This window comes from Oncorhynchus keta, chromosome 10 (assembly GCF_023373465.1).
Source record: "Oncorhynchus keta strain PuntledgeMale-10-30-2019 chromosome 10, Oket_V2, whole genome shotgun sequence".
NCBI lineage: Eukaryota > Metazoa > Chordata > Actinopteri > Salmoniformes > Salmonidae > Oncorhynchus > Oncorhynchus keta.
The window spans coordinates 22144487-22159313 of NC_068430.1; the positions used below are offsets into that span (position 1 = coordinate 22144487).

General features: G+C 46.4%; 1 protein-coding gene across 10 annotated transcripts in view; it reads right to left on the bottom strand.

Moving 5' to 3' along the window:
• Nucleotides 1-400: 400 nt before the first annotated feature.
• LOC118388385 (nuclear receptor coactivator 3-like) overlaps nt 401-14827 on the bottom strand; it is a 33084-nt gene continuing 18657 nt past the window's right edge. For 4 of the 10 annotated variants that reach the window (XM_035777406.2, XM_035777410.2, XM_035777409.2 and 1 more), the window contains 20 exons: nt 10901-11005; nt 10503-10663; nt 9226-9326; nt 8880-9051; nt 8575-8769; nt 8283-8369; nt 7885-8028; nt 7546-7693; nt 5811-7383; nt 5592-5715; nt 5234-5434; nt 4786-5019; nt 4551-4668; nt 4184-4355; nt 3709-4065; nt 3460-3561; nt 3009-3234; nt 2588-2768; nt 2327-2498; nt 401-2196 (listed from right to left, as the gene is read on the bottom strand). In XM_035777406.2, coding sequence (XP_035633299.1) covers nt 2185-2196; nt 2327-2498; nt 2588-2768; nt 3009-3234; nt 3460-3561; nt 3709-4065; nt 4184-4355; nt 4551-4668; nt 4786-5019; nt 5234-5434; nt 5592-5715; nt 5811-7383; nt 7546-7693; nt 7885-8028; nt 8283-8369; nt 8575-8769; nt 8880-9051; nt 9226-9326; nt 10503-10663; nt 10901-10986 — 4566 coding nt within the window. In that variant the 5' untranslated portion in view covers nt 10987-11005 and the 3' untranslated portion in view covers nt 401-2184. Of the gene's footprint in view, nt 2197-2326; nt 2499-2587; nt 3235-3459; nt 3562-3708; nt 4066-4183; nt 4356-4550; nt 4669-4785; nt 5020-5233; nt 5435-5591; nt 5716-5810; nt 7384-7545; nt 7694-7884; nt 8029-8282; nt 8370-8574; nt 8770-8879; nt 9052-9225; nt 9327-10502; nt 10664-10900; nt 11006-11775; nt 11925-14722; nt 14783-14827 lie in introns of those variants that run through there. The other 6 variants (XM_052526686.1, XM_052526688.1, XM_052526687.1 and 3 more) reach the window with 5 other exon arrangements.

Genomic DNA, 14827 nt, shown 5'->3' on the forward strand with positions numbered 1-14827 from the left:
CAATTTGACCCTGATTTGAACCTTGGTGCACGTGTTATAATGCCAGCACGATTCTGATTTTTAAAAATTCACCAATTGGTATTTTCACCCATCAGATCAGCTCTGAAAAAGATCTGATGTTAAAGGATCAAAAGACCAAATCGTGGAAGATTTTTTAAAACCAGGATTTGGCTGCTTATCTAAACGCAGCCTAAATGAGGCATTACTTACATATGCTCATCAATCCATTGGTAGAGTAGGCCAATATTAACCTCCATTGCTGTCTTTTCCAGCTTGTTCCACCCTATGAAAAGTTATTGGTATCCTGTCTCAAGATCCAGAGATGAGCCATGCCTCAGACAACCCTCAATTCTTCTTGATTAATAAATTGTGGACAAAAGACAACTGTTGGAGCCATGAGTGTTTAAATAGAAAATTTGTATTTACATCAATATCAACATCAGTTAATGCTAGCCAGGTTCCTTTGGGATGTCACTAACCATAACCATTAAAAAAAAAGTGTTAACTTAGAGATGTCCCAAGGATCCAGGATAGCATGGCCCTATCAACATAGAGAAAAAGAAACGTCAGAATATACATCCTGTAGAACAAAGGAAAACTACAAAAATTAACATAACCAGGTGAATCCTTTGTTTGACTTAAGTAATTTCATTATGTAAAAATGCAATTAAGTCATTAAACTGGACAAAACAGAATGTTATTTTTAGAAGAAAAAAAAAGTAAGAGGTTGATATGCCTTTCATTCTGTTGCATGCCACTGCAAAGGTTTCGCCAGTCACTGAATCACCCATCCACATATTACTGCTACTGTTAGCTACTGAACAACAGTACTCAGTCCCCTATGCTATCAGTCCAATATCATATGATGATATGTACCTAGTTACTGTCTGCATATACAAAGCATAGATAAAAATGTACACTGTCAAAAACCATACAAAGAACTGGAAAAATATCTTTGGATTGCGCAAGATTTAAAGGTACATTTCTTGGAGTCAAGAGTAACAGTCAAAGGACATAAAACACTAGTGAGAGCGAGGACAGAAAGGAAGAACTACTTTATAAACAGTCCCTAGTCAATAACGCCACCCTACCTCTTTCCTATAATACTCAGACACGCCAAAACAGCAGCTTGACAGGAAGCTCTGCTCATTTGAGACTGTCCTTTCTTCATTCACTGCAATTTCAAAGCTCCAAACTGTCAATGCACCATATCCAAATAAAAGTGTTTCTAAAAAGAAACACATGGCTGTTATCACTTAGAAGAAACATGTTCAGAGGATAATGACAAAGTTGAAAGTGGGAAACCCTCACTCATCAGTCCAAAACGTTAAAATAAACTTCAAACTAAAATGGTATTGACCTTGTAGACAAATACACAAGTTAGAATTTGACCAAGTCGCATACTCTGTGCAAAAAAAGTTATCTATAAAAAGCATGTAGGATACTTTTGTAGCATATTTACATTTCATATTCACATAGAATAAATTGTGACATTAATACTGCAGTACCGTTTGCTTGAGTTTTACACTCCGTTTCCATCTGAAGAAAGTTGTATTGCTTGAATCTGCATAATATAGAAATAATCTGCGCTAACAGCTCCCCAATTTTTTTAATTAAAAAAATAATAATTAAATAGAGGGGCATATCCAAAGGATAAAAGAAAAAGAAACCAATGCTGTGAATGCATTGAATCTAGTAAGGCTGTAATGACTAAGAAATATTGCAACAATCCTTTTACATAGAAGCCCTCTGGTAAAGTGCAGCCATAGCTAGTTGTACCGTATCCCATTCTGTATCAAATAGATTCTGTTTCCCAGCACACATACTATGCGGCCTCCTCTGGTGTAGCAGACACTCCCATAGGAAGAACAAGCAGGGCCTCTTCTTGAACTAAGTCATACACACGCCACCCAGAGAGGGGCAAGCCTACAACGGGTGGCTGCATTAGGTATGAGGTGTATCTTTATTCCAGAGTCTCTCACTGTGTAGTTGGTTTGTTTTCACTGTGGCTTATTATGAGTGTCCTCCACGCGCAAACTGGAGAACAGTGGAGGGATAAGATCTTGGGGCTGTGTCCGGTGACCCCTAGCCATCCCTTCTCCCACCCACACTGCAGACACATAGGTGGGGCACTGCAGTCTTTGCTGACCTCCTGGTGAGGGCTCTTATAGATTACATACGTTTTCAGCAATATTTCTGTAAATGACAAATTGGATGGACAGATGTTACAATAAATCCACACTGTTCAGGCTGAGCTATCAAACCACTACCAGGAAGTTATTACCTTTAACTATATTAATGTATTAACACATTTCAAACCATCTACCTGTTCAGGTCCCATTGGCATCCGGCCCATTCCCATGGAGTTCATGCCCATCTGTGCTCCACCAGCACCACTGACCGGGCCTGGCCCACCCATGGAGCCATTCATCATCATGGGCCCCCCAAACTGGCCTGGGTTCCCCTGCTGGGTGAACTGATGATGCTGGGGGTATGAGCTGAAACACAGAAAGAACAGAGTAGAGAAGATCGAGAGAACAGGAAATTATGTTTTTTCCCCACATTATAATTAGCTTATCAGACATACTTGTTCCGTGGAATTCCACCCTGTGGCCAGCCTTTCATGTCTGCTGACTGGTACATGGGGCTGCTGTGGGGGTGGTGTTGCATCATGGGATTCTGAGGCCCTCCCACACAACCTGGCATCATGTTGCTGGGCGGGCTGCTGCCTGCACCTACAAACGAGTGGTCCCCCTGCTGGCTCATTCCTGTAATGACAGCCAGGTCTTAGAATGAACAATGCATACTTGTAATGATGCGTTAGAAATAGCAGTTAGAAAGAGGACAGTTAATATTACAACCCCTTTGAATGGGCAAACTCCTCATCAGGAAGGTATGAATGGGAAAGGGAGTAGGGACAGGAGTATAGAGCCCTCTATTTTAGAGAATAGACAATGGAGGAGATGCTTCAAGGCTAATAAATAAATAGAAATGTATCCTGGTCAGACCATAGTTCCCGCCGTATTTGAACTGCTGCTGTCCTGGCTGGTTCATGGGGGGTCCTGCCATTGGGTTGTCCATGCCTGCAGGGGCTGTGATGTTAGGTGGGGGGCTGAAGCCTCCTGCTGCAGCCTGTTGCTGCTGCATTAGCATCATCATCCTCTGTCTCCTCATCTGTAGTGTCATCATCTCTCTGCTGCGCTGAGCCATCATCTGAGCATTCAGGAATCCAGGCTGCCCAAGCAGACAGGGGAAAACACTGATATGACTACAAGCATTTCACTACTCTCGCAATAACAGGTGCTAATCATATGTATGTGACCAATAAAATGTGATTTCCGACATGGCAACGGGATGGGTTTAATCAGTGTGTGTGTGTGTGTGTGTGAGAGAGGGGTGGTCTGCCCTACCAGATGTTGATTTTATGGAACATGACATGGGAGGGGTTTGACTACCTACCTGACTCCCCATACTGGGCTGCATCCCAGGCCGCAACGCAGGGTTTCCTGTAGGGGTATTCTCCACCTTGATGCCCATACCCTGACGGGTCTGGTTCATGAACTGCAGAGGGAGAGAATAAAGTTAGTCACATTTGCCATCCATATAGGTGATCCACCTGCCTGCGTTCAAGTACCTCTACATCTAGACATCACAATCAAATATAGCATTTTCTGCAACTTTGAAGTGGCGTGTGCCATATGCTCATACCTGCTGGCCCTGTAACCTCTGCACCAGCTGCTGTCTAAGGGGCTTGATGGCACTCATCATGCGGGGTCTCATGTTGGCGCGGGGGTGGCCCATATCCCCCATGCCAGGGAAGCCCCCTGAGCCTTGCTGGCCCCCCATCTGGTTCATCATGTGGTTGAAACCAGCAGGGGACTGGCCCTGCATGGGGTTACCCCCATAGGCTGACTGCATGCCCATAGAGGGGGGTCCTGGGTACCCCTGGCTATACATGGGCTTCTGCTCCATCCCCATGGAGGTGTCTGGTCCTGGGCCAGCGAAGGGCTCTGATGGGGGCCTCCGCCCCGGACCTGGCTGTGGCTGCTGCTCTGGACCATGAGTCTGGGAAGGAGAGAGGTTAGACATGGTCAATATAACAGTATGATTCTTGTCACATGGTTTAAAGGCACTGTAAATAAAAGACTCAGCTCCATGTTATCTGGAAGTCCTCATAAGGTACCTGTCCTACGAGGTCGGGGATGCCCAGGGCCCGGTCGATTTCCTCCAGGGCAATAACATCAGTGTTGTTGAGCAGAGAGTCCAGCTGGTCCAGCAGCGCCAGCTCATCACTCTGCCCCTGGCTGGTGGAGGGCGGAACCAGGAGCTCATCCAGGGGGTTCCCAAACTGACGCCTGGTACACAACAAGGAAGGGGGGTTAGTACAGTACAGGCAACAGTTGTACTGTATACAGAGGAGCCAACACAGACCAGACCAAGTGCTAATTATGTTTGGGTTAACAGGAGAGAGCAAAGAGATGAGGGGGGAACAATGAGGCAGACAGCGAGTGTGTATAAATGTGTGCTTGTTTATGATGATGGTTTTTCACCTATTTGTGTTAGTGGGTGGTCTGTCCATTCCCATGGCACTGTCAGGCCAGGAGGGGGAGTGAGGTGGAGGACCCTGCCCACTGAAGGGACTCATCCCCATATTCACCTCATTGGAAGCTACAGAGAGTAGAATTCAGCATGAACCAAATCATATACAAACACGCATACAGTTGGTCATAAATACTCAACCAAACTACATGTAATATTCACTCACCCCGCCCACACACTACATACCCATTTCCATGAGTTGCTGCTTCAGCATAGACCTGGTGTTGCCAGGTAAACTATTGGATCGGTTGACCAAGGGGCCTCTCATTATGCCCTTGGAGTTGAAGTCCATCCCTGGCCGTCCCATTGAGGCGTGTCCTGGTGCCCCCACAGGACTGCCACTGGACCTTGGCATCCCCCAGTCACCTTGCCCTGCCATGGAGGGCCGCTGTGACATCCCCATAGCCCTGTTCATACCTCCTAGGGAACAGTCTTGTTAACGTCCATTAATTAAATACATCTAACTGTAGTACTGAACAGCAGTGCTGTCATTGGAGTGTAGTAAGGAGAGGCCAGAAAGGTCAATAGATTGAGAGGTTAAGGGGCAAAATCTACATGCTGAAACCAATCAACCCAACGTAAGTGAGCAAGTACATTTTTTGGGGGGCGGCACCACCCTGTGGTGGACACATACCCATGCCTCCAGGTCCTGGAAAACCGTTGGTTATGCCTGGCCGGATAGGGGCCTCCATGTTCTCCAGTTTGATGAGGGTGGGGCAGGGGACGTTCCTCCTCCCTGCCAGGCCTCCACCACCATCCAGGGGCCTAGCGTCCAATGACAGAGCCCTTTGGAGGGGACCACGCTGGGCAGACATCATGGCTCCTCTCCCCCCATCTGGAACACACAGAGGAAGGGTCAATACAGGCTAAGGACAAACACTATACATATGGTAAGGATGTGTGGTTTGCTGCATAAGTCATTTAAAATGGGCAACATATTAGCACTTCTGGAATTATCTATTCAGAATTAGCAGAAACTCATGCTAGTTTACCATGCAAACTGTCTGGGCCACCTCCCCGCTGGTTTCCCCCTTTTCCTGCTCTGGAGTCGGGCTCGGGATAAAACCCAGAGCTGGCGTTCCTGCAGCCTCCAAGAATTGTCTCCAGGGTTTCCAACTGGGAAGGAAAACAAAGAAATGTTACTGTTAACAAGCTGCTCTTTGCTGAATAAATATAAATCAATTAACCATAGGCACAACGTCTCTCCCTACCTCATCAGGTGGTTCAGTCTTGACCTTCCCCACCATGGGGTTGGGTTCAGAGGTTGTGACCCCTGAGGCTCCCCTCCCCTCTAGCTCATCCAGCTTTGGCTTGACATCACTCCTTGCCCCTTCAGAGTCATCCTTGTTGAGGAGGTAGTGGAGGAGGGCATGGGTCTTCTCCTTCTTGGGGCTGTGCTGCTCTTGCTTCATCTCAGCCCCCCTTGCTCCTGGCCCCAATCCTGGACCTCCTGGCCCAGCCTCTGGAACACCATCAGCAACCTTTCCCGTGGCCTCAGCTGTGATACGGGCCACCTCATCTGGGGTGTTGCCATTCTGCAGCAGCTTGTGGAGTATCTTGTGCTTCTCCTGCAGGGACTGGTTGGCAAAGTGTGCTGCTGCAGCTCCTGTTCCTAGGCCTTGCTGTCCCACTGCAGCAGTGGAGGACGACACACCCGTGGAGGGGCTGGGCATACCCTGCATGTCGTCCTTGGCCTCAGAGCCCATGGGGGTTTTGCCAGGGCCAGCCTGGGGGTTATGGGGCACCAGCTCCTCTGTAGGGGAGGTGAGGAGCTGCAGGAGCTTCTTATGGCCCCCCTTGTTGTCAGGGACCCGTCGGTTGGCTTCTCCCCAGGCTGGGCCATCCCTGTTGGCCTGGCTGTCTGGCTTGTCTGAGGTCCCCTCTGTGGTGGGGGTGTGTTGCTGCTGCTCCCCTCCACTGGCCAGTAAGCTACTCGGGCTCTTGGAGTCTGAACTGCCTGGTTTACAGACCGCGCCCTGCCACTGGCTTTGTCCCTGCTGGGTAGAGTTGACGCTTGGAGAGCTGTCAGGCTTGTGTGCGGGGGGAGAGGTGAGTGCAGGTATAGAGGTGCCCACCCCCTCACTGATGGCCTGGAGGGCATTTAGGGAGCTGCTGGAGAAGCCAGTGCTAACTCCAGACCCCCCTGGGTGACCCGAGCTCATGGGAGAGTGCATACCTCCTGGGGAGAAGGGGCTAGCGCACATTTTGGGGCTCCCCCTTACTCTAGGGGAGCCCATGATGTTCTGCTGGGGGGCATTCATACCTGGACTGCCCTGAGGGGGGCTAGTCATGGCCCCCATGCTGTACCCCGCTCCATGGAACGGGGCCTGCTGCTGCTGAGGATGCTGTAGATGCTGCTGATGCATTACAGGGAGGCTCATCTGACTCCTCTGGTTCATCCGATTTATCTGGTTCATCTGACTCATAGAATTAATCTGGTTCATGGAATTCATCTGAGAGCTCATTGGATGCATGGAGTTTGTTTGATTAATGGAATTCATCGGACTCATATTGTTCATTGAATTCATTTGAGAGTTCATTTGATGCATCGAAGGGTTAATTTGATTAATCGAGTTAGTCTGATTAATACAGTTCATCCTGTTGCCAGCTGCATACGGGGGCCCGGCTCTTTGACCCATGTGCCCCTGCTCTGCCCCCGTGCCGAAGCCCCTATTCATGCCACCCATGCCCACTCCAGGAGCCATGTTCATCTGGGTGTTGGGGAGGCCCATGCCCTGGTGCCTCATCACACCCCCCTGGTTGGTTTGGAAGCCATTCTGCTCCCTGGCAGGGAGAAGGAGAGGTCAGGAGTGGAAAACACTATCTACAATACAGTAAAAACCTCAATCTGGCCTACTACAACTGGACAAAGAAAACAGTCAAATCCTACACTGAGTGGGTGATGGTGATGCCATGGTTCTGAGCGCACCAAGCTGACATACTAACCTCTGTAGCAGGTGGGTAGAAAGGAAGGTGGGTGGCTCATTGGAGGTGTGGTTACGACACAGTTCGCTCCTGGTTTGAGCAGTGACCGGGGTGCCGTCGGAGAGAGAGAACCGGTAAGATGGCGTCTCGGCACGGCCATGCAGAAAGGCTGGAGAGAACCATGAAAACAGAAAATGAGACTGATCAACCAACATGCTTATCACCTAATAGTAGTCTGTTATAAATTAGGAGCAGAGATGCTTTGTCGTTGTGCATGTATTGCTCAGTATCAAGGTGAGACATTGAGAAGTCATGGTTATATTGCAGGGAGCCAGAAGAGAATAGCAGAGAGAGACGTACCCTCCTGGTAGTGACGTTTGTAGGACCAGGGCTGGCCCTCGCTGCGATGGAGGAACATTTGCATGCAGCGCCTCACCAGGTCCTCCCAGCCTGGATGCATGGTAGTGTGGAGAGAACTCTGCTGTTCGATCTCTATCAATTTACCTATCAGACAACACAATCAAAGGGCATGGGTCACATACATTGCAACTGTATTCTTATTTCGTTCTGAAAAACAAATGTTCTGTGTGTCCCAGACTCAAATTCATGTTCTAAAACGGTACAGTTCTCAATATATGCAGATCAATAGACATTCCCAACGGTTCGAGAGCGTGTTCGGTTACTCAGATTGAACGAATGGCGCGAGCATTTGAATAGAGAATGAACACGTGACTGTAGTGCGTTTACAGTAGTCTCACCTGAGAGCTCATGACGGGTGCTGAACCTCTCGGTCCTCTCCACTGCATTGACGCGACGGGCCACGCAGATCATACACGACTGCAGGTCTGGACATACACAGCCACAGCCCAGTCAGTATACACAATCATTCTCAAATAAACCTAGATCAAGCTCTACAACACTTCTGTCCCAGTTCCCATAATACATTTACAGAAAGTCAATGTGAGAAGTACAGCAGGTCTGCGTCATAAATAGAAAATACACATTTAACTGTTACACATGATTGAGGATATCCTGCCCCTAGTCCGCTACCTTCTTCCTCCATCATGGCACGGGGCTGGGTCAGGGCGAAGCACTGCATGGTCTCGTAGCGCTGCCTGTTGGGACCCTCAGACTGCCCATGGTTCTGATGGTTCTGTCCGTGACCGTATTTCACCAGCATACGGCAGTTAAAGGTGTGGCTCTTCTGCCGCAGTGCCTCTCCTCCCCATGACCCACCATTGGGTGCTGGATGAGATAAAGGGACACAATAATTACTTTCATGCCATTCTGCAGTGCCACTAAAAAAAAGTGAAATGGCATATGTTCAAGTTTTATTGGGACTGTGTGTCTCGCACTGTTCTTGGGCAGGTTCTTGTGCAGCTGCTCCCGGTCATCCTCATGGAGGATGTTGTAGACAGAGGTATTGATGAGCTCCTCCTGTTTGTACTGTAGGTACTGGGTCACGTTGTCAGACACAAACACGACACTGCCCTCCCGGTTCACCACAAACAGAAACCCATCCAGGGCCTGAGGCAGAGGAGAGAGGGGGAGATAATTGTGTTTGTCAATAACTATCAATACTAAATGTTTATGACCAGCTGCACATAAGAGCTATTCACAGTCTTGTATGTCACCGATTCAACATAAGGAGGTGAACCTAATTCCACTGCCCTTTGACCCCCACCCTGTCCACAGGCTAACCTGTAGTAGCAGCGGTCCCAGATGGTCCTTGTCAATGACCCCTTGACCAGTGGAAGACACATCTGCCTTCTGGACATCGTCATCGCTGCATGAACTCTTCCCTGCAGAGGGACAAGGATCCACAGTCACTTCACATTAGATAAGGTAAATCAAGTTATTATAGTGCAACATTGCAGGACATAACTCTAAACAAGCAGCTTGATATCAATTGTGGAATTGTGATGATAAATTAGAAACATAACTGCAAAAGAGATTTGCAGGAGACCGAAATTAGCCTACAGACACCAGTTATCCAGCCAACCATGTCACAGTAGAAATTACCAACTGTCAACCACCAGAAGGCAATATTAACTAAATTTATACACTTCTAAAAATACTATTAGAATAAATCATGATATAGTTCAGTGTTCAACATATTCTGATTCGAAGAGAAATTCACTTGGACGGAAGGGAGAGCTTGAACAATAGATTTTCGTTCTTAATTTAGAGTCACAAGGCTAACAGTAATGTGAGGGAAGAGATGAAAGAGTATAACTAAATTAGACAGGAGTAAATGAATTGGAGAAAGAGGGCAAGAGATGTGTGGTTAAAAGGTAACAGAAAAAGAGGGCCTTCATCATTCACTGCCTGTAACTATGGCAACTTGGCTGTACAAAGTTCCAAGCAGCAGCAGCCAGCTGTGGCCCTGGGGTGGATACAAATCCAATAACTTTCCTTCCTTCTCACCTTCCTCACTGGTCTAATCCGAGTGGATTGCATCGGTATAAACTGCACATAATTTACCTGAAGGCTAGGTGGAGCTAATACCATACTGCTTACATGATCCAACCACTTCAGAGCCACAAAGGACAAAGGGGGGGTTTATGGTGCTGGAATCTCTCGCTTGTCTTGAGAGCCCTCCCCTTTCACCCTGCTCTCCAGTCCCATCCGTCTCCCAGGCTGGGTCTGCCACTCCAGTGCAAACAGACACATGAGCCTGGAGCACCATGGCCTTGAGCCATCACGACTCAATTACAGGTGTTAATTTCTCCCAAACACAAACACTGAGTCCAGGCGAGGCAGCCACCACCTAACAGCTTCATCACTGACAGTCTCTACAGCCCAGTTTGACACAGCATCCTCCTAATCATAAAACCATGCACTGAGCAAATACTACAGCAATGATTTATGAATAACTTACCATGTTCTCCCGACCTTTTTTTGTTAAGCTAAAATCAAAAACATGCTGATATTAAGAGCACACTAGTGGCATCAGTAGATCATTGGGGAGCTGGTACCTTGCTCTTTGATTTGCCTAATCTGCCGGACGGTTTCCTTGAGGATGGCACATTTGTCTGGCTTCACGTTGAAGCTGACCATGTTGCTGAGGTTGGCAGAGATCAGCTCGGCCAGCTCCTCGATGTATTTACTCTCCTGCTCCCTTCTGCGCTTGTCACACCTGCAGGGTGGGGGAGGGTACGGTCAAACGTCACCATGACAACCACACCTATCCCTCCATAATGAACAGAAATCCATGGGAATGAAAAATAAATATTGAAGCCAAGGAAAGGGGCATTTCACAAAGGCTAGTGAGCAAAGAAAACTCTTTGCTTGTAAACACACTAAGACAGGTACACACAAAAAGAGAGAAAGGAAGGAGATGCAGACGGAGGCACAGCTCCCAACAGTGACTCGCCCAAGGCCTGGTGTATCACAGGTGGAGATCTTGCGTTTCCGTTCGGAGCACATGGGCGCCATGGAGTTGTCTGCCACGCCACTCATCCTCAGCACATATCAGCACCTGGGGAGACAAGACAGATCTGAGACGCAGACACTGACTGACATGTGACCCGTGCTACTGACTGGCTTATTGTACTTCATTCCGCTCTGATTTATGCATTAGAGGAAGGGTTTCCAGACACTTTTACTCAGGCCCCACTTCCAGCATTGGGGATCATCTCATCTATTTCTATGGGCACATGCACTGTTAATGTCACACACAAGTTATAAATAGCTACGGTATGCAATGACTGATATGACAAGAGGAAAACTGATGTACTAGCCAATTTCGAAATTGCACCTTGTGCATTCTACTATTACAACTTTTAAGATTAAGTTGAAAGCCGTTCTGAGCCCCCCCACTGCGTTAGGCCTCTTCTTCGGGCACCTTGTTCAAGAGGTTTGTCCTTTACTACTATTATTCCATATACTAACTACCAAAATCCCTTTGCTATTTCTTTTGAATTGACATATTAACAAAGGCGATTCAGACAGTAAGCCGAGTTAGCTAGTAGCTATACAAGTCTCCCTACATAGCATTTGATAGGAGGAAAATCACATCTGTTCCAGTGTGAGGGACTGATGATGTGATTTAAAGCCTCTGGAGAAATGGGTCATCCTGCGTTCAGCCTGCTGCTGCCTGCTCTACTCCTCCTTCTCTAGCAGTACAGTAGTCAAACACCAGCACAGGGACAAGCTGAATTGTGTTCATGGAAAGTAATAGAAATGTTGGTCCTGAGATTAGACTATACTGCATTCACATTTCCAACAGCCCCTGCCTCCACTACACACCTCTTCCCTTCATGTCCACTTCTCTTACCCCGGATCCTCCCTCTACAGCTGCTGTTCCCTTCTTCGTAGACACTGCCCTTGTTTTCCTCCCCTGGACGGGCCTTGACCCACTCAGGGTTCACACCAGAGGAAGACGGCCACTACTTTCCCTTTCCCGCACAACAAAGAAAGAAAAAATACAAGTTCATTGTTCCAGCGCTTGAGAGGTAGGCTACGACACACACACACACAGAAACTGAAATGGGCAGGCAAGCACACTGGCACACAGACATACTGTCTTTCACACAATCGTACACACACACCCGCTATGAGCTCATCATTCTGTAGTGGAAAACTGCAGAATGGATGAGAGCCGTTATGCAACCTCAGTCCAAAACTGCAGGCTTGGACATGTAGAGCACCACCTCTGACACTCCTAGGGGGTTTCTCAATATACATACTACCGTGCTCCACACGCTCATGCTCCAAGTGCATTCTCCGAAAACGTTTTTGCGAAGATCAGATAGTGTGGAGAACACACAAAACATTTGAGAAGCACCCCCCTACTGTATTACCTCATGCTGCTAACCCCATTCACTGAACCTTCTTCCAGCCAGGACAATGGCAACAATAGTTACAGTAGCTAGCTGATGGTTATGGAGTATGTGAGAATCATAATATAACCAGATGGCAAAAATGACTAACTAATGTTAATGCAGATGTTAATTCTTCATGGGTAGCTAGCTAAATTATTTGTGGCTAAATTTGGCTTGCTAACTAATAGAAGTTGCTAGCCTGTTAGCGCTATTGACTGAAAGGGTATAACAAAAATATTTTAAAAAAACACTAGGCAAGTCAGTTAAGAACAAATTCTTATTTACAATGACAGCCTACCACTGCCAAACCTGGGCCAATTGCGCGCCGCCCTATGAGACACCCAATCATGTCCGGATGTGATACAGCCTGGAATCGAACCAGGGACTGCAGTGACACCTCAGATGCAGTGCCGTAGACCGCTGCACCACTCGGGAACCCGGACTTACGACCTACGCACACTACAGTGGGTATTGGGGCGGCAGGTAGCCTAGTGGTTAGAGCATTGGACTAGTAACCGAAAGGTTGCAAGATCGAATCCCCGAGTTCTGCCCCTGAACAAGGCAGTTAACCCACTGTTAACTAGGCCGTCATTGAAAATAAGAATTTGTTCTTAACTGACTTGCCTAGTAAAATTATTTTAAATTAAAACATTGTAGGCAGGTAGAAAAAGAATATGCCCAAATTACATGTATTTATTCACTTATCAAGATGAAATATTGTAGCCAGGCAACATACAGTATGTGATGTGATTGGGCAAGATTATAATCTTGAAGTCAGTTTATTTTCTCTCGCTTCAGCTCAAACAATGGCCGCTATTGATTTCAAGAAAATGTGCATAATTTTTTACTTGGTTGCGTATATATATATATATATATATATATATATATATATATATATATATATATATATATATATACAAATATATATATAATAATAATATATATATATATATACGCAACCAAGTAAAAAAAAAAAAAATATATATATATATATATATTTCTGTGCATACTTTGTTGAATCTTCAAAATATGCATAAACGGAGTATGCATTTGATTTCTGCTTCTCCTTCGCATACTTTGATCTGGACTCTTACACCGACGCTGCCATGCTAGGAGCACAGTAGTATGCATTGAGAAACACTCCTAGTCTCCTGTAGAGTGCCACCGCGGACACACTCCTCGTCTCTAAGCCATACGTCTCCACTTCATGCTCCCTGTTCAATCTCCTTTTCACCATCCCTCTAAAATCTCTTTCCCTCATCCCCCCCCACACCTTAGAGCAGAGTCCCGCTTGTCGGTACTGAAAGAAAAAGGTCAAGCTATATAGCTTGACTGTATACAAGATATAGGGGGAAAAGAACAAGAAAGTGGTTGTATAGGAGACTGCAGTGAAATGTTTTATTTCCTTGTACAAATCTTTCCGTTGCACAATATCATAAGGTGGTACTGGTAAAGCATATGAATATTGGTTTCCTCAAATATTTTGACAACCATGCTGCCCAGTGGCATCAAACTGAATATATTTGCATACATGCACAAAACATTAAGAACACTTTCCTAATATTGAGTCACACCCCTTTTTGACTTCAGAACACTCCATTTGTTGGGGAATTGACTCAACAAGGTGTCAAAAGCATTCCATAGGGATGCTGGCCCATGTTGACTCCAAAGTGTCCCACAGTTGTGTCAATTTGGCTGGATGTCTTTTGGGTGGTGGACCATTCTTGAAACACAGGAAACTGTTGTGTGAAAAACCCAGCAACGCTGCAGTTCTTGATACTCATTCAAAGGCACTTAAATCTTTGGTCTTGCCCATTCACTCTCTGAATGGCACGCATACACAATTCATGTCCCAATTGTTTCACAGCTTAAACATTATTTAACTTGTCTTCTCCCCTTCAGCTACACTGATTGAAGTGGATTAACAGGTGACGTTAATTAATAAGAAATCAGATTGACATGGTGAATCCAGGTGAAAGCTAGGTCATTCCATTTGTTGTTCGCTTTTACTTCAACTTTTCGACAGACCTATACTCTGAAAAGGAAGGAAACAAATGTACAACAGATAGATATACCCTTTCTATTTCAGAGAGTCGTCTCGTCTGAACAGAAGCCCACCATGAACAAGTCACAACACGCCTGGCATTATGTAAATTATCCTGAATCAGCCACTTCTGACAATGTGAAACTTGCCCAGAGATTGGGAGATGTTTGTTCCAGGTACGGGGCAGGTTTTAAAGTGATAGGAATTGAAAGCGGTTAACGGTTTTATAAGACAGCATAGGTCTACAAAGTTTGTTGAACTAGATTGAGAATCTGGAGAATGAGGTGCAGTGTAAATGGCATGGACTCCACTGCACATGTTCACACACCTTCACCTGATTGTGTCCAATCCCAATCCATTCAGTCTATGACCTCTGTCTCAGCACAGCCTGTTATGAGAGAAGAGACCAGTTCACACACTGTACACTGGCAGG